Source organism: Salvelinus fontinalis, chromosome 7 (assembly GCF_029448725.1).
Source record: "Salvelinus fontinalis isolate EN_2023a chromosome 7, ASM2944872v1, whole genome shotgun sequence".
Taxonomy (NCBI): domain Eukaryota; kingdom Metazoa; phylum Chordata; class Actinopteri; order Salmoniformes; family Salmonidae; genus Salvelinus; species Salvelinus fontinalis.
In genome coordinates this window covers 56369180-56391893 of record NC_074671.1, presented here as the reverse complement: position 1 = coordinate 56391893, position 22714 = coordinate 56369180, and the positions used below count along the sequence as shown (strand labels likewise).

General features: G+C 43.9%; 2 protein-coding genes across 2 annotated transcripts in view; one reads left to right on the top strand and one right to left on the bottom strand.

The window, feature by feature from the left end:
- The first annotated feature begins 783 nt into the window (after nucleotides 1-783).
- On the top strand, nucleotides 784-11158 carry LOC129859805 (phospholipid phosphatase-related protein type 3-like). Its single transcript, XM_055929930.1, has 11 exons — nucleotides 784-1403; nucleotides 2040-2146; nucleotides 2296-2481; nucleotides 2577-2703; nucleotides 5658-5853; nucleotides 6060-6117; nucleotides 6275-6448; nucleotides 6735-6947; nucleotides 7022-7248; nucleotides 7339-7795; nucleotides 8064-11158. Exons 2-11 carry the CDS (start codon nucleotides 2063-2065, stop codon nucleotides 8889-8891), a joined length of 2550 nt encoding a protein of 849 aa, XP_055785905.1. The 5' UTR covers nucleotides 784-1403; nucleotides 2040-2062; the 3' UTR covers nucleotides 8892-11158.
- Nucleotides 11159-13611: 2453 nt separating this feature from the next.
- Nucleotides 13612-22714, bottom strand: part of LOC129859804 (glutamate receptor ionotropic, NMDA 3B-like) — a 64639-nt gene continuing 55536 nt past the window's right edge. The window contains exons 15-18 of the mRNA XM_055929929.1: nucleotides 20006-20170; nucleotides 19156-19223; nucleotides 15944-16179; nucleotides 13612-15556 (exon numbers count right to left, since the gene is read on the bottom strand). Of these exons, the coding sequence (XP_055785904.1) occupies nucleotides 14625-15556; nucleotides 15944-16179; nucleotides 19156-19223; nucleotides 20006-20170 (1401 nt within the window). The 3' untranslated portion in view covers nucleotides 13612-14624. The remainder of the gene's footprint in view (nucleotides 15557-15943; nucleotides 16180-19155; nucleotides 19224-20005; nucleotides 20171-22714) is intronic.

Below are 22714 nucleotides of genomic sequence, written 5' to 3'. Positions count from 1 at the left end.
TTGGGACACACATTTATAAAGACACACTCAGACCCATGCACTATAAACATATTTCATTCATTTACTTCTGTATTTATTTATGTAAACAAATAAATGAAAAGTAGCCCTACCACATGTACAGGCAGAAGATATCAATAGAGCTACTGATGCTGTGGTATTTCTGGTGACCAGGCTGGATTTACAGAGAATACAGGTAGAGATAGAATGAAATGTTTAGTGCTGATAGGTTGGAGTCTTCTCTATTGTCTGTAGGCTAGTGCTGATAGGTTGGAGTCTTCTCTGTTTTCTATAGGCTAGTGCTGATAGGTTGGAGTCTTCTCTGTTGTCTGTAGGCTAGTGCTGATAGGTTGGAGTCTTCTTTATATGTATTTGTGTGTGAGTGAGTGATGGGTTTATTAGCCACCCAGCTGTGACCAGTCCAGGCGAAAATGGTGTGTGTGTATTTATAACCGTGGGAGAAAGGTTTGAATGTGTACATGTCATGGTAAATCAGACAGGTCAGAGGCAGAATATGTGTGCGCGTTTGTTGAATGAAGAGACGCAAATACACACCGCAGCAGCAGTAACAGGCACGTGGTCAGAACCCAACCCAACCCCACCCTACTGGGCTAGGTCTACCCACAATAAAACTAACAAAATACGAAAAGGAAGAGGGATGGGGGGATCAGAATCTTTTGGCCTAAAATGAATAGCCTTTACATTTAAAATACAATGTTCTAAAAGGGGAATATATTCGAAGACACACTCAGAATCAAACAGACACACATGCGTTCACTCATGCACGCGCATACCCAAACACACACCAAAATCCATCGCTTTGTTTTGCCCAGCTTTATGGTGGTGGTAGCCTACCATTAGGAATTTGGAGCGGTGAGAGGAGGGGCGTTTGTGTATGTGTGAAGGAGCAGTCGGTCTCCTCCCCTCGTCTCCCCCCGCCCTCTCGCGCCCCCCATGCCTTTGTGTGCGCGAGGCTCTATGTGAGCAGCGGTTCTTCAAGTGAGATATCGGTTCGTTTCTGAGCGCTGTTGAGTTTGTGTGGGCTGTTCGAACATAGCGTGGCTGACTGGGACTGGGGTGAACCGGTAAAAGGCACGTGAAACGTCGGAGTTTATTCACACACGCGCGATCAGAAGGGAAAATAACGGAGAAATATCGAATATAGGACTTTTCCCTTTCGTCTTACCCATCTATCATTCTCCCTTTATCATTCTCTCGTCCTCTCTATCCGTGGAGAATCTAACCAACCTGATGTGTGTGGATGTGTGTTTTGGGGGCGTAAATCAATTGGCAGCACGTGAAGATGGATTAACGTTTGAACGGAAAACTGGAGCAGCACGCTAGACCTCGGCGAGGGGGGAGGGCAAGACGGGCCTCTGCTAACACACACAACCCGCGGGACAGAGGTAATTCAGCACTGTGTGTGTGTGTGTGTGTGTGTGTGTGTGTGTGTGTGTGTGTGTGTGTGTGTGTGTGTGTGTGTGTGTGTGTGTGTGTGGAGGAGAGGCCAGGCGGGGTGAGTCTGACACTAGTGTCTGAGAAAATCAATGTTTATAAATCAGGACAGGTTTTTTCTCTCTCTGAGTTCAGGACCATGCGGTGGACAGCGCCATAGTTACAGTAGAATAACTCCGGGCAAAAGGAGGGAGCTGTGTGTCTCAACTCCCTGATTTTTTCTCTCTGGGTTACTGTAACTATGGCACTGTCCTGTGTCCACTCCATTGTCCTGAATTTAGAGAACAAAGAGAGAGAGAGATGTGGGAAACAGAGATAGCACACTATTGAGGCTTGTGTGTGTGTTCTGATGTTCCGTTCATTTGGAGTTGAGGGACCTACACAACAGATGTGCATTCAGCTATTTACTATTAGCTTCGGGCTGCTTCAAAGGACCAGTCCGAGACCAAGCAGATGTTTGCCCATGTGGAAGTAGTCTCAGAATATGACTTAACAAGCTGATACTGTGCAACAACGCCTCGGTAATGTATGCCACCTGGAACGCCACCAGTGTGATGACTAACCCCTCCCCTTCTGTCTGTTCCTAGACTCTGATTGGACCAACACCAGGATGATGTCGTCACCAAAAGCCAAGACTAAAAAGAAACCTCCCAAAGACAGCATGACACTTCTACCATGCTTCTACTTCATAGAGGTATGTGTACGTGCATACGTGTGTGTCCAATATAACTGCATTTAATGTATACCACTCACTATGGCTGTTAGTAAGACAATATCTCCCTCTTACCTCTCTCCCTTTCTCTCTCTCTCTCCCTTGCTCTCTGTGTCTCTCTTTCTGTCTAGCTCCCCATCGTCCTCTCCTCCCTAGTCTCTCTCTACTTCATGGAGTTGACAGACCTGTTGTCCCCGGCGACCCCTGGGTTCCATTGCTATGACCGTGACCTGTCGTTGCCCTACCTGGAGACAGGAGATGAACTGTTCCCTCTGCTGATGTTACTGAGCCTGGCCTTCGCAGGACCGGCTGCCTCGGTCAGTACACACACCGTTAGAACCTAGACTCAATAGATTCTGATCAATGAACAGCCTATCAGGGTGCATGACTAATTGTGTGTGTGTGTGAATAGATCATGCTGGGTGAAGGGCTGGTGTATTGTTACCAGTCCAGAGTCAAACAGAGTAAAGCTGATGGATCCATCATCGCTGGAGGGTGTAACTTCAACTCCTTCCTACGGAGGACTGTTCGCTTTGTTGGTACGTACCTGTTATTTACGCTTGAATCCTCAAGGGGGAGTGAACAGGTGCACACTTCATGTAGTAACGCTAGTCTAGGGAGAGAATCTACTTCAGAGAGTAATGATAGTCTAGGGAGAGAATCTACTTCAGAGAGTAATGATAGTCTAGGGAGAGAATCTACTTCAGAGAGTAATGATAGTCAAGGGAGAGAATCTACTTCAGAGAGTAATGATAGTCTAGGGAGAGAATCTACTTCAGAGAGTAATGATAGTCTAGGGAGAGAATCTACTTCAGAGAGTAATGATAGTCTAGGGAGAGAATCTACTTCAGAGAGTAATGATAGTCTAGGGAGAGAATCTACTTCAGAGAGTAATGATAGTCTAGGGAGAGAATCTACTTCAGGGCGTAATGATAGTCTTGGGAGAGAATCTACTTCAGAGAGTAATGATAGTCTAGGGAGAGAATCTACTTCAGAGAGTAATGATAGTCTAGGGAGAGAATCTACTTCAGAGAGTAATGATAGTCTAGGGAGAGAATCTACTTCAGAGAGTAATGATAGTCTAGGGAGAGAATCTACTTCAGAGAGTAATGATAGTCTAGGGAGAGAATCTACTTCAGAGAGTAATGATAGTCTAGGGAGAGAATCTACTTCAGAGAGTAATGATAGTCTAGGGAGAGAATCTACTTCAGAGAGTAATGATAGTCTAGGGAGAGAATCTACTTCAGAGAGTAACGCTAGTCTAGGGAGAGAATCTACTTCAGAGAGTAATGATAGTCTAGGGAGAGAATCTACTTCAGAGAGTAATGATAGCCTAGGGAGAGAATCTACTTCAGAGAGTAATGATAGTCTAGGGAGAGAATCTACTTCAGAGAGTAATGATAGTCTAGGGAGAGAATCTACTTCAGAGAGTAATGATAGTCTAGGGAGAGAATCTACTTCAGAGAGTAATGATAGTCTAGGGAGAGAATCTACTTCAGAGAGTAATGATAGTCTAGGGAGAGAATCTACTTCAGAGAGTAATGATAGTCAAGGGAGAGAATCTACTTCAGAGAGTAATGATAGTCTAGGGAGAGAATCTACTTCAGAGAGTAATGATAGTCTAGGGAGAGAATCTACTTCAGAGAGTAATGATAGTCTAGGGAGAGAATCTACTTCAGAGAGTAATGATAGTCTAGGGAGAGAATCTACTTCAGAGAGTAATGATAGTCTAGGGAGAGAATCTACTTCAGAGAGTAATGATAGTCTAGGGAGAGAATCTACTTCAGAGAGTAATGATAGTCTAGGGAGAGAATCTACTTCAGAGAGTAATGATAGTCTAGGGAGAGAATCTACTTCAGAGAGTAATGATAGTCTAGGGAGAGAATCTACTTCAGAGAGTAATGATAGTCTAGGGAGATAATCTACTTCAGAGAGTAATGATAGTCTAGGGAGAGAATCTACTTCAGAGAGTAATGATAGTCTAGGGAGAGAATCTACTTCAGAGAGTAATGATAGTCTAGGGAGAGAATCTACTTCAGAGAGTAATGATAGTCTAGGGAGAGAATCTACTTCAGAGAGTAATGATAGTCTAGGGAGAGAATCTACTTCAGAGAGTAATGATAGTCTAGGGAGATAATCTACTTCAGAGAGTAATGATAGTCTAGGGAGAGAATCTACTTCAGAGAGTAATGATAGCATAGGGAGAGAATCTACTTCAGAGAGTAATGATAGTCTAGGGAGAGAATCTACTTCAGAGAGTAATGATAGTCTAGGGAGAGAATCTACTTCAGAGAGTAATGATAGTCTAGGGAGAGAATCTACTTCAGAGAGTAATGATAGCCTAGGGAGAGAATCTACTTCAGAGAGTAATGATAGCCTAGGGAGAGAATCTACTTCAGAGAGTAATGATAGTCTAGGGAGAGAATCTACTTCAGAGAGTAATGATAGTCTTGGGAGAGAATCTACTTCAGAGAGTAATGATAGCCTAGGGAGAGAATCTACTTCAGAGAGTAATGATAGTCTAGGGAGAGAATCTACTTCAGAGAGTAATGATAGTCTAGGGAGAGAATCTACTTCAGAGAGTAATGATAGTCTAGGGAGAGAATCTACTTCAGAGAGTAATGATAGTCTAGGGAGAGAATCTACTTCAGAGAGTAATGATAGTCTAGGGAGAGAATCTACTTCAGAGAGTAATGATAGCCTAGGGAGAGAATCTACTTCAGAGAGTAATGATAGCCTCGGGAGAGAATCTACTTCAGAGAGTAATGATAGCCTCGGGAGAGAATCTACTTCAGGCCTGTTCCGGTTAAAGCAAGAAGTTGAGAACAGGGGAGAGAGATGTAGACAGACGAGACGTCTTCAGATGTTTCAGATAACTCATACCTGGAGCCTGCTCCTCCCTCCCCCTCCACCCCTTCTCCCTGTCTCCCCCTCTCTCCTCCTCCATCCCTTCTCCCTGTCTCCCCCTCTCCTCCATCCCTTATCCCTGTCTCCCTCTCTCCTCCATCCCTTCTCCCTGTCTCCCCCTCTCTCCTCCTCCACCCCTTCTCCCTGTCTCCCCCTCTCTCCTCCTCCATCCCTTATCCCTGTCTCCCTCTCTCCTCCATCCCTTCTCCCTGTCTCCCCCTCTCCTCCATCCCTTCTCCCTGTCTCCCCCTCTCTCCGGCTCCATCCCTTCTCCCTCTCCCCCTCTCTCCGCCTCCATCCCTTCTCCCTGTCTCCCCCTCTCCTCACCCCTTCTCCCTGTCTCCCCCTCTCCTCCATCCCTTCTCCCTGTCTCCCCCTCTCTCCTCCTCCATCCCTTCTCCCTGTCTCCCCCTCTCCTCCATCCCTTCTCCCTGTCTCCCCCTCTCCTCCATCCCTTCTCCCTGTCTCCCCCTCTCTCCGCCTCCATCCCTTCTCCCTGTCTCCCCCTCTCCTCCATCCCTTCTCCCTGTCTCCCCCTCTCCTCCACCCCTTCTCCCTCCTCTCTCTCCTCCTCCTTCTCCCCCAGGTGTTCATGTGTTTGGTCTCCTGGCAACAGCCCTAATGACAGACATCATCCAGTTGGCTACTGGTTATCCCACCCCTTTCTTCCTGACTGTCTGTCAGCCCAATTACACGCTGCCTGGGATATCATGTGACCAGAACAATTACATCACACAGGACATCTGCTCTGGGAAAGATATTTATGCCATCCTGTCAGCCAGGTAACACACACACACACACACACACACACACACACACACACACACACACACACACACACACACACACACACACACACACACACACACACACACACACACACTTTGTGTTCTCCATCTTCAATAAAACCTCCACCTCTCTTTCTCTCTCTCTGCATCACATCTCCCTCTCGCTCCCTGATTCTTACTCTCTCTCTCCTTCTCTTCAGGAAAACATTTCCGTCCCAGCATGCAACGCTTTCTGGCTTTGCTGCTGTCTACATCTCTGTAAGCACTGACAGCTACTAACTTGTCTGTCTGCCTGCCTGTCTGTCTGACTTTATGAAGATGCATTTGAAGGTAAAATTGGAAACAATGCCATCTGCAATAGCTCTAACTTTGTGTGTGTGTGTGTGTGTGTGTGTGTGTGTGTGTGTGTGTGTAGATGTATTTGAACAGTGTGATCAGCAGCAGTACTAAGCTGGTGAAGCCGGTGCTGGTGTTTGGATACTGTCTGGCTGCAGGCATAGCCGGACTGACTCAGATCACACAACACCGCTGCCATCCCAGAGACGTCTATGTTGGCTACGCCATGGGAGCTGGCATAGGAGTCTACCTGGTGAGTGTGTGTGTGTGTGTGTGTGTGTGTGTGTGTGGGGGGGGGGGGGGGGGGGTGACTTTGGGTTTGTGTGTGTGCGCGACTTTGTGTGTGTCTGGGGGGGTGACTTTGTGTGTGTCTGAGAAAGAGACAGAGAGAGAGATGGGAATGAATCATCTTTTAAGAGTTCTCAGGGGGAGAATTTCACAGTTATTTCTTAGAAGACCTGTCTCAACAGATTTCACGCTTCTTTCCCTCTTTCTATCGCTATCTCCACATCTCCTTCCCCTCCCTACCCTCCCTCTAGTCTCTGTATGCAGTAGGTAACTTCAGGTCATCCGAGGAGGACTGCCTCCCCCAGCCTGTCCGGAGGGCTGCCTCCCCCCCCCAGCAGCAGAGGGAGGTGGTGGTGAGGGGAAGAGCCCAGAGAGGTCATGTTTCTCAGCACAGCTCTCTGTACCGCAGTAAGACCCCCAGACCATCAGACAGCAGGGAGGAACTGGGGACTGGACGCTGCAAGGTAAGAGATGAAGGGAGAGAGGTTGTGTATTAGTGGTTAGTATTAGTAGTTAGCCACGCTATGTTCTTCTGTAGGTTCGTAGGGAGAAGGCCAGCGTAGCATCTCTGAAGAGGGCCAGTGCTGACGTGGAGCTCCTGGCACCCCGCGGCCCCATGGGAAAGGAAACCATGGTAACATTCAGCAATACCTTACCCCGCGTCGCCAACGGCAGCAGCAGCATCACGCCCCCCGGAGACGACCCCTCCAACCAGCGTCACATGACCTTCCACCTGTCCTTCGACCCCCGCAGGTCACAACCAAGGTACGTTTGTGACTAGTGTGTGTTGTAGGTGTGTGTCATACAACCCTGGTATTAATCGTCAAGTCAAACATATCACGTGTGATCTGTCAGGCTGCGACCGCCGCTGGTGCAGGAGTGGAGACAGCAGCGCTCTACGGAGAGACGGAGCGAGGAGGAGGGAGAGACGGACACATCTGGCGGAGGAGAGGGAGGAGCAGGAGGGGGTGAGGCAGGGGAGACAGGGGTGATGAATCCTCCCTCCCTCTATCCGACGGTACAGTCGGCCATTAGAGCCGTTGCCACGGCTACCCCAGCGCCAGCCCCACTGGTGCATGTCCCTAAGGAGGGGATTAGACACCCCCCGACTGTCTCCCCTCTACCTCCTACGGTCTCCCCTTTGCCTCCTTCTGTCTCCTCTCTTCCTCCCCCCGTCTCCCCTAAGAGCGCGGTGACGCGTGCCAGGTTGATGTCACTTAACCAGGGAGGGGAACGAGCCAGGGAGGGGCCTATCCCTGTGACGACTCCGCGTGTGCCCACCCAGCCGCACAATCAGCCGCGAGTGGCGCAGGTGAGATAAATATCAAATCTGAGTTAGTTAAAATGAACTGTTGATTTACATTCTAACTAGCTGAAGTAACTAGTTAAATGAACTGTTGATTTACATTCTAACTAGCTGAAGTAACTAGTTAAATGAACTGTTGATTTACATTCTAACTAGCTGAAGTAACTAGTTAAATTAACTGTTGATTTACATTCTAACTAGCTGAAGTAACTAGCTAAATGAACTGTTGATTTACATTCTAACTAGCTAACTGTCTCCTCTGTTCATCCTATAGGTCATTGCCATGTCCAAGCAGCATGGGCCAATCAGCTCCTCTGCCAAGGGCTCTGACTCCGCCTCTTCCTGTGGAGGAGGATCTTCAACAGGAAGCTCTGAGTCTCCGTACTACCGGGTCCCCTCTGACCATGACAGCCACACCGGGAGTGTTACCGGGAGTATTGTCACCATAGACGCTCACGCCCCTCATCACCCTGTGGTCAGGGTGTCTAGCAGTGCCAGTACCAGGAGTAACGGGACTCCGGGTGCCAGAGTAACAGCTGCCGGTAACGGGTCCCCCTGGGAGCGGAGGAACACCACCAGCGGGAGCCTGGGGAGCGTCGGTGAGCAGGGCCAGAGGGGGGCGCTGCAGCGCCAGGAGAAAGTCTCCGCACCGGAATATCGGGAATACCGAACACTTCCTATGAAATCAGACTCTATCTGCTCCTCCTCTCCCAGCCAGACGGATCCCTCCACCCTGCCTCCCCCTCCTCACCCCATCTCCTCTCCACTCCCTCCCTTCTCTTCCTCCCCCCTGCCTCCCCCTCCTCAGCCCATCTCCTCTCCACTCCCTCCCTTCTCTTTCTCCCCTCTGCCTCCCGCTCCTCAGCCCATCCCCTCCCCCCTTCCTCCCCCTTCTCCACCCTTCTACTCACCCCTCCCTCCCCCTCCTCCCCCCTTCTACTCCCCCCTCCCTCCACCTCCTCATCCAGATCTGCTGTTGGACAGTTACTCCCCCCCCCTCCCCCGCTCTATGACTCTCCCCCGTCGACCCACTGTCTCAGCCCACAGCCGCGCTGATCAAGAAGTCTATTACAAGACCATGCAGACAGAGAGGAGATTATAACACGACATAAAGGTGTTATAATAGACAGTAACTCTAATAAAATCAGACTATGAGGTTAGAAGAGAACATAGGGGAACTTATAGAGCGCGAGGTTATAAGACGACATAGAGCAGTTAATATAGACGGTAGTACCACTACATAACCATACAGTCAGGGGATGTAATTAAATGTGACACCGTTTGGGGAGCCCTAACAGTCAGGGGATGTAATTAAATGTGACACATTTTGGGGAGACCTAACAGTCAGGGGAAGTTATTAAATGTGACACCGTTTGGGGAGACCTAACAGTCAGGGGAAGTTATTAAATGTGACACCGTTTGGGGAGCCCTAACAGTCAGGGGAAGTTATTAAATGTTACACCGTTTGGGGAGCCCTAACAGTCAGGGGAAGTTATTAAATGTGACACCGTTTGGGGAGACCTAACAGTCAGGAGAACTACTACATGACTTAAATGAGTGAGAGGAGGTTATGAGACGACTTAGGAGTTAAAATGTAATATAATGGAGGTTATAACTTGGCGTAGAGAAGTCACAATAACCAAGAATACTACTTCACCACTGAGAAAGGGTCCAGATGGAAACAGACAAATAGCTGTTCTACAAGACACTGCAGAGCAGGAGGACATGAGATGACTTAAAGGAGTTAAGATGTGACATAACAGCAGAACTACAAGACACTGCAGAGCAGGAGAAGGACATGCGATGACTTAAAGGAGTTAAGATGTGACATAACAGCAGAACTACAAGACACTGCAGAGCAGGAGAAGGACATGAGATGACTTAAAGGAGTTAAGATGTGACATAACAGCAGAACTACAAGACACTGCAGAGCAGGAGAAGGACATGCGATGACTTAAAGGAGTTAAGATGTGACATAACAGCAGAACTACAAGACACTGCAGAGCAGGAGAAGGACATGAGATGACTTAAAGGAGTTAAGATGTGACATAACAGCAGAACTACAAGACACTGCAGAGCAGGAGAAGGACATGAGATGACTTAAAGGAGTTAAGATGTGACATAACAGAAAAACCTACAAGACACTGCAGAGTAAGACTTGGGAGGACTGTTAAGTCAAGGTCTAACAGTAGTGGAGGTTACAACGCGACATAGAACACTGCTAAGTCTAACAGTGGAGGTGGAGCGTGTCTGACCGAAGGTCTTCAGGAGCATGGAGACTGGATCACTAAAGACAACAGAAACAATAGCAGCTCTAGTAGTTGGTTTACCACCGACTACTATCTGACTAGAATACAACTATACTGACTATACTCACCAGCTGTACTATTCTATACTGTATATAGCATCTCTCTCAGGTTTCCATTCCACTGACTTACTGTAGAGACGAAGAAGAGGAGGGGAAAAGGAGGAAGGAAAGTGAACATCTTGGAGAGGATTACTACAGTAAACAAAGAGGGGGAGACAAAGACTGGAGGGGACAATTGGCTTAACAATGTGAACAGATCCACACACACACACACAGACACACAGACACACACACACACACACATAGCCGCGGGAAGTAGTTTGGTGGTGGGGGTCTGCGCTCTAGACCGCTAACACAGTGCACTACTTTTAGGAAAATTGAAAATGAAGGATTTTAGATTTGATTTTTAATGAAGATTTTTTCAGGGGCTGTAGCACCCCTACTACCCGTGGCTACACACACACACACACACACACACACACACACACACACACACACACACACACACACACACACACACACACACACACACACACACACACACACACAGACTCAACCAACCACCTCCAATCGTATAAAATTACATGCAATAATATCAATTATTTTTACGCTCATTTGTTGCTAATCAAATCCCCACAGAAAATACAATAAGATACATGGTGACTAAAGACTGTATAGACTTGTGGGTGTGGTCTGTGTGCATCGGTTGCCTAGTAGCAGAATGACTTGTTCTGTAGTGGATATCCTCTTTTGATAATAGAACTGTTGAGTACTGGTGTTAGTCTGCATGTGTATGTATGTGTGTGAGAGTGTGTCTGTCTTGCATGTGTGTTTATGTGTGTGAATGAGTGTATTCTCCTTCATTGTGTTTCTATGAACGTGCATTATGACTTCTAAGAAACAGAAATGCTGCATTTTCCAGAGATGTCCTTTATTTACCCTCTTGTTTTTATTACCAATGTAAATACTAATATTATATTACTGTCCTTTTTCATGGGCTACTGTTTTTTTAAAACTTGTGTTTCCAGGTAATGGTTATAAAGTCCTTGACTAAGAAAACATCTACTTGTAAATTGATTGAAGTTTGTGTGACTGACCGGCATTGGTGATTTATGTGTCTCAAGACCGTGTTAGCCCACTGAGCTGAAGCATAGACATTATGTTTAGAGGAGTCTTTAGTTGTCAAGAGTACAGCTGTTATCCCTGGAGTAGTGAAAAGGACCCTTTATTGATTCACACACACACAAGGATGTGGGCTGTTATCAGATATCTTTAATGAATTCTACTATTGGTTAGTCCCTGCTAACCCCTTTATAAAATCTATACTCCTGAGAGAGAGAGAGAGAGAGACAGGGAGACGAGAAAGACAAGGAAGGGGTAAAGAGAGGGAGAGAAAGAGTGAGGGAAGGAGGAGAGAGAGTTAGTCCCCCCCCACTGAGGGCTGAGTCAGTTCTGGTTGACTATCCCTGGGGCCCTCACCATCTGGCCTCTACACACACACATCTCAATGCTCTGTGTGTGTGTGTGTGTGTGTGTGTGTGTGTGTGTGTGTGTGTGTGTGTGTGTGTGTGTGTGTGTGTGTGTGTGTGTGTGTGTGTGTGTGTGTGTGTGTGTGTGTGTGTGTGTGTGTGTGTGTGTGTGTGTGTGTGTGTGTGTGTGTGTGTGTGTGTGTGTGTGTGTGGAGCTGTCCGGAGGACTGAAGTGGCCTTCATTTGAGGAGTGATTCAACAGAACAACACAAAGGCCTCCGCTCTGTCTGTCTCAAACCCTTCTCTCTGTCTCAAACGCTTCTCTCTGTCTCAAACGCTTCTCTCTGTCTCAAACCCTTCTCTCTGTCTCAAACCCTTCTCTCTGTCTCAAACCCTTCTCTCTGTCTCAAACCCTTCTCTCTGTCTCAAACCCTTCTCTCTGTCTCAAACCCTTCTCTCTGTCTCAAACCCTTCTCTCTGTCTCAAACCCTTCTCTCTGTCTCAAACCCTTCTCTCTGTCTCAAACCCTTCTCTCTGTCTCAAACCCTTCTCTCTGTCTCAAACCCTTCTCTCTGTCTCAAACCCTTCTCTCTGTCTCAAACCCTTCTCTCGGTCTCAAACCCTTCTCTCTGTCTGTCTCAAACCCTTCTCTCTGTCTGTCTCAAACCCTTCTCTCTGTCTGTCTCAAACCCTTCTCTCTGTCTGTCTCAAACCCTCTCTCTGTCTGTCTCAAACCCTTCTCTCTGTCTGTCTCAAACCCTTCTCTCTGTTTGTCTCAAGCCCTTCTCTCTGTCTGTCTCAAACCCTTCTCTCTGTCTGTCTCAAACCCTTCTCTCTGTCTGTCTCAAACCCTTCTCTCTGTCTGTCTCAAACCCTTCTCTCTGTCTCAAACCCTTCTCTCTGTCTCTCCAAATCTTTCTCTACTGTCTGTCCATATCTCTTACTGTCTCTGTCTCTCCATATCTTTCTCTACTGTCTGTCCATATCTCTTACTCTCTATTGTCTGTCCTAATTTCTTTCTCTCTCTACTGTCTGTCCATATCTCTCTCTACTGTCTGTCCATATCTCTTACTGTCTGTCCATATCTTTCTCTCTCTACTGTCTGTCCATATCTCTCTCTCTCTCTACTGTCCATATCTCTCTCTACTGTCTGTCCATATCTTTTACTGTCTCACTTCTCACAGAGATATGGAGAGACGGAGATGATAGAGAGATGAAGAGAGAACAACAGAGTGATGCAGAAAGATATATTTGAGGATGTGTGGGTTAATATGTGTATCCTAACATGAGTGACTAAGACTTAAATATCCTGCAGGCTTCACCAAACAGACCAGGGTCACTGGGAATGGGGACCATGTGTGTGTGTGTAAGTGTGTGTGTATATATTCCCCTACCTCTGTTCCGTATGCCTAAGTAAATATGTCAATATGTCAGATGTATAACATCCATACATTTAGATACAACTGTTGTCTGACCTCATTTTGTTCCCTGTGACACACACACACTCTCACAAACACACTTGTACAGATGAGTTAAATCTGAGCTTTGATTCGTTCGAGTGAGGCGCAGCAGTGTTCTAATTGCTCGTTAGGATGATGTAATCAGAGCGTGTGATTTTGGGTGGATTAACGATGAGAGGTTTCTCTTAATTTCACAGCGAATTACTATAACTGGGTGATTGTGTCTGTGTGTGTGCACACCTTTATGTGTGAGTGTGTGTATGTGTTGGGGGGGGGGGGGTCTCTGTGTTGCTAAATATCACAGAATTGTGGGAAAGGCATGGAATGAAAATTGTTACTACTGCGATAGTGAAATAATCTATTCCTACTCATCCATCAAATAATGTTTCAGTTGCTTAGTTGAATGGGTTGTGTGTGTGTGTGTGTGTGTGTGTGTGTGTGTGTGTGTGTGTGTGTGTGTGTGTGTGTGTGTGTGTGTGTGTGTGTGTGTGTGTGTGTGTGTGTGTGTGAGAGAGAGACAGATCCAGGCACCACCTTGTGGTATAGACTGTCATTACAATCTGTGGTAATTAGTTTCATTAAAACCAGTATTTAAATGTTTAATTTCAAAATATGGAAATGATATACAACAACATGATATGAGTCCCAATAATATGCTTATACAATTCTGTTGTGTGTGAGAATGAGACATATAGCTGTTGTTATAGGCAGCATTATGGGACACCGAGCACGACCCATCAACACCAGAACAACATATCTACAACACTCCTCAGTCCTCTACAGGTAACCTAGCAACCTGCATCTCTTCTAAAACACCTGCTATAGGCTCAAATACAACCGCCTTTTCTCTTTCCACGCCCACCTTTTTCATTCACTTCCAGGTTCGACTATTGTTACTGTATAGTTACATTTGACACCACCATGACATCCAACATACAAATTCCATCAAAGTAAATTAATTTCAACTGCATAGTATCAAACCAACTCAAGGTCCTTATAGAGGATCAGTCAGGATGACAGTGGACACGTGTAGTTTGCCCTCTGGGATAGCCGATTCTTACCCGGGTTGGGTAGAGATAGCACTTGACTGAACATTTAGGAGCCCCATGTGTACCTTGAAGGAACCAGTCAGAGCTGACTACAGACCTGGGGTGTATACATTAGTCACAAACCATTGCAACGGAAACCGTTCACTCCAAACAAAAAAACTTTCCGCAATGAAAACAAGAGATTCTATTGGACAAATTCAGGTAGGTCCCTTCCCGTTTGGTTCTGTTTGCTTCTGTTTGGTTCCTAGTGAATACAACCCAGGGGTAAGAGATGAAGAGAGAGAGGTATTAGTAGTAGAAACAAAAAGGAAACACACCTAGTGGAGACAAACAGTAGATGGGTAAAGTTCTGATCAGACATTTGTTTAACAGACAGCAGCCGTTGACATCAGAGGCAAATGGACCAGGCCTACATCTCTGTCATTGTTTATTAAAACTCTCTGATATTTTTTACTTCATCCGCTGCCTTGTAAATCATTTGGACCTGTTCAATTCTTTTCCAGCCCTCTGATTGGTCTTTTGTGTTCTAATAAATAACCAATCAAACGACTAACACAAACTCTTCTGGGTGTCCACGGGGGCGGGACGTTCTCTAACCAGATTCCCAGTGCCGGCACTGGATTGGCTAGCTCTCAGTCTGTCCAGACTAGCCCCTGTCCGTGTTTGGACAGTTCTCCCCCTTTCCTGGTCTTTCACTGCACCTGATTGCCTGACTCTTCCTCTCTCCAGACTGGTGGAGTTACGTGATTGGACAGTTCTTTCTCCCTGCAGTGTATTGACAGCACCTGATTGGTTGGTTGTCCCTCTGTCCAGGCTGGCAGAGGTTTTTGATTGGATCTCTCTCCTCCTCTGTAGGATGTTCAGAGCTTCTGATTGGCTGTTCCTCCCTGTCTGCAGAATGTTGGAGGCATGTGATTGGCTGCTCCCATTTCCGTCCAGGCTTTTTGATTGGTCGTCTCTGTCTTTCTCAGTTTCTGATTGGTGTAACAGTCTGTCCCTGTCTGTGTCCTGTCTGGCTGTTTGTCTCACAGTGGAACTGTCCCTGTTTGTCCTATCTCTGTCTCTGTTTCTGTCCAGGCTGCTACAGAGGTTTGATCTGCCACTCATCCCTTTCTCCTGGTTGATCTCCTCTTTCTCTTCCTTGGTTCTATCTTTCTCTGCGTTGGTTCTCACTCTCTCCAGGCTTTGTGACTGGCCACCCTTGTCTTTCTCCAGTTTGACAGCAGTAGCTGTGCTCTGGTTCATTTTATGGTTCTCCAGGCAGGTCTGTATCTCAGCCTTCCTGGCCACGGCGTCTCTCAGCTGGGCTGTGAACGTCTCGATCCTCCCCTGGACCTCCTGGAGCTCTCCCTCCCACAGGAAGACCTGGCTGCCTGGGTTCCCCACGGGAGGCAGGGCCAGGCCGGGGGAGGCTAGGGCCGATGCTGGGCCACCGTTAGCATGCAGGCTAACCTGAGGAGGAGCTAAACCACCCAGACACCCTGGAACAGACAGGGGAAGACAGAAACTTTGTGTGACCTTTTGTCTGAACCTCATTGAAGGGAATGTGATTTGTGGATTCAAATAAAGCATGTAAAGTGTGTGTGGTTTGGTTTTACTATCCTTATGGGTCCCAGAAGTTCTAGTAAAGGATAGTAAACCAAGGAAAATTCTGGGGACATTTCGCCGATCCCCACAGGGAAAATTTGTATTTTAGGCTTAGTGGTTAGGTTTAGGGTTAGAACTAGGGTTAGGTTTAGTTTTAGGGTTAGGTGTTAAGGTTAGGTTAAGGATTAGGGGTTAGGGAAAATAGGATTTTGAATGGGAATAAAAGTTTTGGTCCCCACAAGGACGGTAAAACAAATGTGTGTGTTAGAGTGAGTGTGTACCTCCCAGGCCATGTCGCCCCACCATGCCAGGACGTCCCCAGAACGAGGCGGTGTGTGTGTGTAGACGGTAGCTGTGTAGACTCTCCAGATCAAAGTGGACCCTCTTGTTCTCCTTGATGTCCCGGGCAGGAGAGGAGGGCTGAGGAGGAGGGGGGGCAGGCAGGGGGGAAGACAGGGGAGGGCGAGGCTGCTGGTGTCTGTGGAGGCTGCAGCTGTCAGAGACACAAGGGGCGGGACTGGGGGAGAGAGAGAGAGGGGAGAGAGAGAGAGAGAGAGAGAGAGAGGGGAGAGAGTGAGAGAGAGAAAGAGGTAATATTGACCATATTGATAACCTATACTGTAATATAAATAGTATTGATAAAGTATACTCTAATATAGAGAGTATTGATAACGTATACTGTAATATAGATAGCATTGATAACCTATACTTTAATATAGATATTATTGATAACATGTAGATAGCATTAATAACATATACTGTAATATAGACATTATTGATAACCTATACTGTAATATAGAGAGAATTGATAACCTATACTGTAAAATAGATATTATTGATAACCTACACTGTAGTATACATAGTATTGATAACCAATACTATAATATTGACATTATTTATAACCTATACTGCAATATAGATAGTATTGATAACCTATACTATAATATTGACATTATTTATAACCTATACTGTAATATAGACAGTATTGATAACCTATACTGTAATATAGATAGTATTGATAATCTACACTGTAAAATAGACAGTATTGATAACCTATGCTGCAAAATAGATAGCATTGATGACCTATACTGTAGTATAGATAGTATTGATAACCTATACTTTAATAGATAGTATTGATAGCCAATACTCTAATGTAGACAGTATCGATAACATATACTGTAATATAGACAGTATTGATAACCTATAATGTAATATTGCCAGTATTGATAACCTACACTATAATATAGACAGTATTAATAACCTATACTCTAATGTAGAGAGTAGTCATAACCTACACTGTAATATAAATAGTATTGATAACCTATAATGTAATATAGAGTAATGATAACCTATACTTTAATATGAAGTGTTGATAACCTATAGTGTAATTTATAAATTATTGATTACCTATACTGTAGTATAGATAGTATTGATAACCCATAGCGTACTATAGATAGTATTGATAACATATACTCTAATGTAGAGAGTATGGATAACCTATACCGTAATATAAATAGTATTGATAACATATAATGTAATATTGACAGTATTGATAACATATACTATAATATAGACAGTATTAATAAACTATACTCTAATATAGACAGTATGATAATCTATACCGTAATATATATATATATATATATGTATATATATATATATATATATATGTATATATATATATATATATATATATATATATTATTGATAACCTATAACGTAATATAAATATGTTTGATAACCTATACTGTAATATAGAGATAATTGATAAACTATACTGTAAAATAGACAGTATTGATAACCTATAGTGTAATTTAGATATTATTGATAAGCTATACTGTAGTATAGATAGTTTTGATAACCTATGCTGCAAAATAGATAGCATTGATAACCTATACTGTAGAATAGATAGTATTGATTACCTATACTGCGATATAGATAGTTTTGATAGCCTATACTGTAATATAGACAGTATTGATAACGTATTTTTTAATATAGATATTATTGATAAACTATACTGTAGTATAGATAGTATTGATAGCCTATACTGTGAAATAGACAGTATTGATAACCTATACTCTAATGTGGACAGTATTAATAACCTACACTATAATATAGACGGTATTGATAACCCAAACTCTACCGCGGACAGTATTGATAACCTATATTGTAATATAGGCAGTATTGATAACCTATACTGTAATATAGACAGTATTGATAACCTATACTGTAATTTTGACAGTTTTCATAACCTATACTGTAATATAGACAGTCTTGATAACCTCTACTCTAATATAGATAGTATTGATAATCTACACTGTAATATATATATTATCGATAACCTATAATGTAATATATATATTTTCGATAACCTACACTGTTATATAGATAGCATTGCTAACCTATACTCTAATGTAGACAGTATCGATAACCTATACTGTAATATAGATAGTATTGATAACCTATAATGTAATATTGGCAGTATCGATAACCTATACTATAATATAGACAGTATTGATAACCTATACTCTAATGTAGATAGTATTGATAACATATACACTAATATAGACAGTATTGATAACCTACACTGTAAAATAGAGAGTAGTTATAACCTACACTGTAATATAGATAGTATTGATAACCTATAATGTAATATAGAGTAATGATAACCTATAATTTAATATGAAGTGTTGATAACCTATAGTGTAATTTATAAATGATTGATTACCTGTACTGTAGAATAGATATTATTGATAACATATACTGTACTATTGACAGTGTTGATTACTTATACGGTAATATAGATAGTATCTATAATCTACACTGTAATTTTGACAGTATTGATAACCTATAATGTAATATAGGCAGCACTGATAACCTATATTGTAATATTGACAGTAATGATAACCTATACTATGATATAGACAGTATTAATAACCTATACTCCAATATAGATAGTATTGATAATCCATACCGTAATATATATATATATATATTATCGATAACCTATACTGTAATATAAATATTTTTGATAACCGATACTGTAATATAGAGAGTATAGATAAACTACACTGTAATATAGACAGTATGGATAACCTATAGTGTAATATAGATATTATTGATTACCTATACTGTAGTATAGTTTTGATAACCTATACTGTAATATGGATATTATTGATAACCTATACTGTAGTATAGATAGTATTGATACACTATACATTGATATAGATAGTATTGATAGCCTACACCGTGATATAGACAGTATTGATACCCTATACTCTAATGTAGACAGTATTGATAACCTATACTATAATACAGACAGTATTGATAACCTGTACTATAATATGGACAGTATTGATAAAATATACTCTAGCGCAGACAGTATTGATAACCTATACTCTAACATAGACAGTATTTATAACCTATACTCTAATATAGACAGTATTGATAACCTATACTCTAATATAGACAGTATTGATCAGTGTTTCTCTACTTGTCGTCCAGGCCAATCAACTCTTTCCCTACGTCCTCGTAAGGGGTGTTCAGGGCTCGATGGATCTTCTGTCAACAGATAGATGATACAACACAGATGAGAGAACATTCACTCAATAAAGATCACCTTGTTAAGATCACAGTGGTAAGATCACCTTGATAAGATCATCTTGTTAAGATCACCTTGATAAGATCACCTTGTTAAGATCACAGTGGTAAGATCACCTTGATAAGATCACATTGTTAAGATCACAGTGGTAAGATCACCTTGATAAGATCACCTTGATAAGATCACCTTGATAAGATCACAGTGGTAAGATCACCTTGATAAGATCACCTTGATAAGATCACAGTGGTAAGATCACCTTGTTAAGATCACAGATCACTGTAAAGATCACTGTAAAATAGACAGTATTGATAACCTATGCTGCAAAATAGATAGCATTGATGACCTATACTGTAGTATAGATAGTATTGATAACCTATACTTTAATAGATAGTATTGATAGCCAATACTCTAATGTAGACAGTATCGATAACATATACTGTAATATAGACAGTATTGATAACCTATAAGTGGTAAGATCACCTTGTTAAGATCGCAGTGGTAAGATCACCTTGATAAGAACTTTTTAAAAGTGTGAAATTCTAACTATCTTAGATAATATTAACAGCTTGGTGGCTTGCTATAGATCTAGTTCTTGAGTGTGTGTGTGTGTGTGTGTGTGTGTGTGTGTGTGTGTGTGTGTGTGTGTGTGTGTGTGTGTGTGTGTGTGTGTGTGTGTGTGTGTGTGTGTGTGTGTGTGCGCGTGTGTGTGTGTGCGTGTGCGTGTGCGTGTGTGTGTGTGTACCTGGCTGGTATGCAACCAGTAGGTGAGTGTGTGTGACCGTCGTAGCCGGGGCAGGGCTAGGTGATAGAAGGTGTGTTCAGCTACCAAGGTAAAGATGGCTCCAACCACCCCCACACACAACATCACAAACAGGCCTGAGAAATGATCTATCCCCATCGATAAATTCTGGGAGCGAGAGAGAGTCAGAAAGAGGGAGAGATAGAGGGCAAGAAAGGGTGTGGGAGAGGGGGAGAGAGAGGGAGAGTGAGAGAGCGAGAGAGAAAGAGGGAGAGAGAGAGATATAGCACAAGAGAGGGTTAGAGAGAGGGAGAGAGAGGGAGAGAGAGATATAGCACAAGAGAGGGTTAGAGAGAGGGAGAGAGAGAGGGTGAGATAGGGTGAGAGAGGGTGAGAGAGATGGAGAGTGAGAGAAAGAGAGAGAGAGAAAGAGAAAGAGGGAGAGAGAGATATATTGCGCAAGAGAGAGTTAGAGAAAGAGAGAGAGAGGGAGAGAGAGGGAAGAGAGTATTTATTATTAGGTTCTGTAGTTAGCTGCTGCTGACAAATAAAATACATAATATACATAAATATACATACATACATTACAATTTAGCCATTCAGCAGACGCTCCCATCCAGAGAGACCCACAGCTAGTCCATTCATCTTAAGATAGCCAAGCGAGACAACCACATTTAACAGTCGTAACCCAACCATGCATCATATACATAATAAAATGCAAAATACAATACAAAATGCATTAAATGGTCTATGTGTCTCTTCACAGTCCCCATTTTGCCGTAAAGTATGAGTTTGACTGTGGTTCCAACAGTGGCCACTAGATGGCAGAGTCAACCAATAGTTCCACTTTCTCCGCCACCTGACATCATCACAACACTGGCTCTGAGTAAAACTTGAGTCAGTTGCTCGAGTTTTAAGTGATGACCTTAAAGGGGCAATCTGCAGTTGCTACATACATTTTGGACATAAATGAATGATATGTATCTATTGATTGCCCCACTAATGCCCCATGAGCTTAGTTCAACTGTAGTACCCCATCAAAACACTATTTATTTAACCCTTATTTTACCAGGTAAGTTGACTGAGAACACATTCACATTTGCAGCAACGGCCTGGGGAATAGTTACAGGGGAGAGGAGGGGGATGAATGAGCCAATTGTAAACTGTGGATGATTAGATGGCCATGATGGTATGAAGGCCTGATTGGGAATTTAGCCAGGACACCGGGGTTAACACCCCTACTCTTACGATAAGTGCCATGGGATCTATAGTGACCACAGAGAGTCAGGACACCCGTTTAACTTCCCTTCCGAAAGAGAGCACCCTACACAGGGCAGTGTCCCCAATCACTGCCCTGGGGCATTGGGATATTATTTTTAGACCAGAGGAAAGAGTGCCTCCTACTGGCCCTCCAACACCACTTCCAGCAACATCTGTTCTCCCATCCAGGGACCAACCCTGGTTATCTTCAGAAGCCAGCCAGCACTGAGATGCTGGGTGGTATGCTGTAAGGTGATATGTTGTAGGGTGGTATGCTGCTGGCTGTAAAATACTAGCTTGTTTTACTCCAATGTTTGTAAATATAGTAAATGTAAACAAACACTATATAGCCTCAAAAATGTTGATATCATGGATGGTCAGTCCTGTCTATGAATTTAAGAGTGGTTAGATTTCTCCAGACCCTTCCCTCAGCTTTTTACTGAAACAGGGGAGAGCGCTTCGTTTTAGTTTCAACTGCAGATTGCCCCTTTAAAGAAGGTAGGAAGAATTCAAACAGGACATGTCCTTCTCTCTCTGCCATCCCATAATAACCATCTCCATCCTCATGATCTACAGGGATACAAGTCTTCTGACCAGAACGAGTAGCACACATACACCCACACATACACCCACACACACACACACACACACACCCACACATACACACACACATACACTCATTCATGCATGCCACACGCACACACAGTCTCTATGGGAAACTATAAGTACACTTATCAGGCAAAACACTGCCATCGTTTCTCTGTCTATTTCCTCTAGAAGCACCTGGAACAACACAAGGTGATGTGAGCCACCCAATGTGACCCAGAGGTACACCTTGGATCGTGGACTTCTGTCCTGCCTCATGTTGTTATTCTGTAGAACTGCCTCAAGTCTGCTCTATGTATTCTAACTTATGAATAAATATGAAGAAAATCATCCCTCTGATACAGAGAGTTTCTCATGGCCCTAAGCCTTCCTCTCTCTGGGGAGAGGCAGTAGTAGTAAACACCATCACACACACCCACACACCCACCCACACACCCACGCGCGTACGCACGCACGCACACACACGCACACACACACACACACACACACACACACACACACACACACACACACACACACACACACACACACACACACACACACACACACACACACACACACACACACACACACACACAGATTCACAGATTTTATCTCATATGCCAAGGACTAGAAGGGGGAGTGAAGGTAAAAGAGTCTCTTCCAGCAGCTATATATCAGGTCTGTAGATAGGAGTTTGTGTGTGTGTGTGTGTGTGTGTGTGTGTGTGTGTGTGTGTGTGTGTGTGTGTGTGTGTGTGTGTGTGTGTGTGTGTGTGTGTGTGTGTGTGTGTGTGTGTGTGTGTGTGTGTGTGTGTGTGTGTGTGTGCCTGGAAGCGAGTCCTGTTTGTCTCTGTCTCAGCGGGAG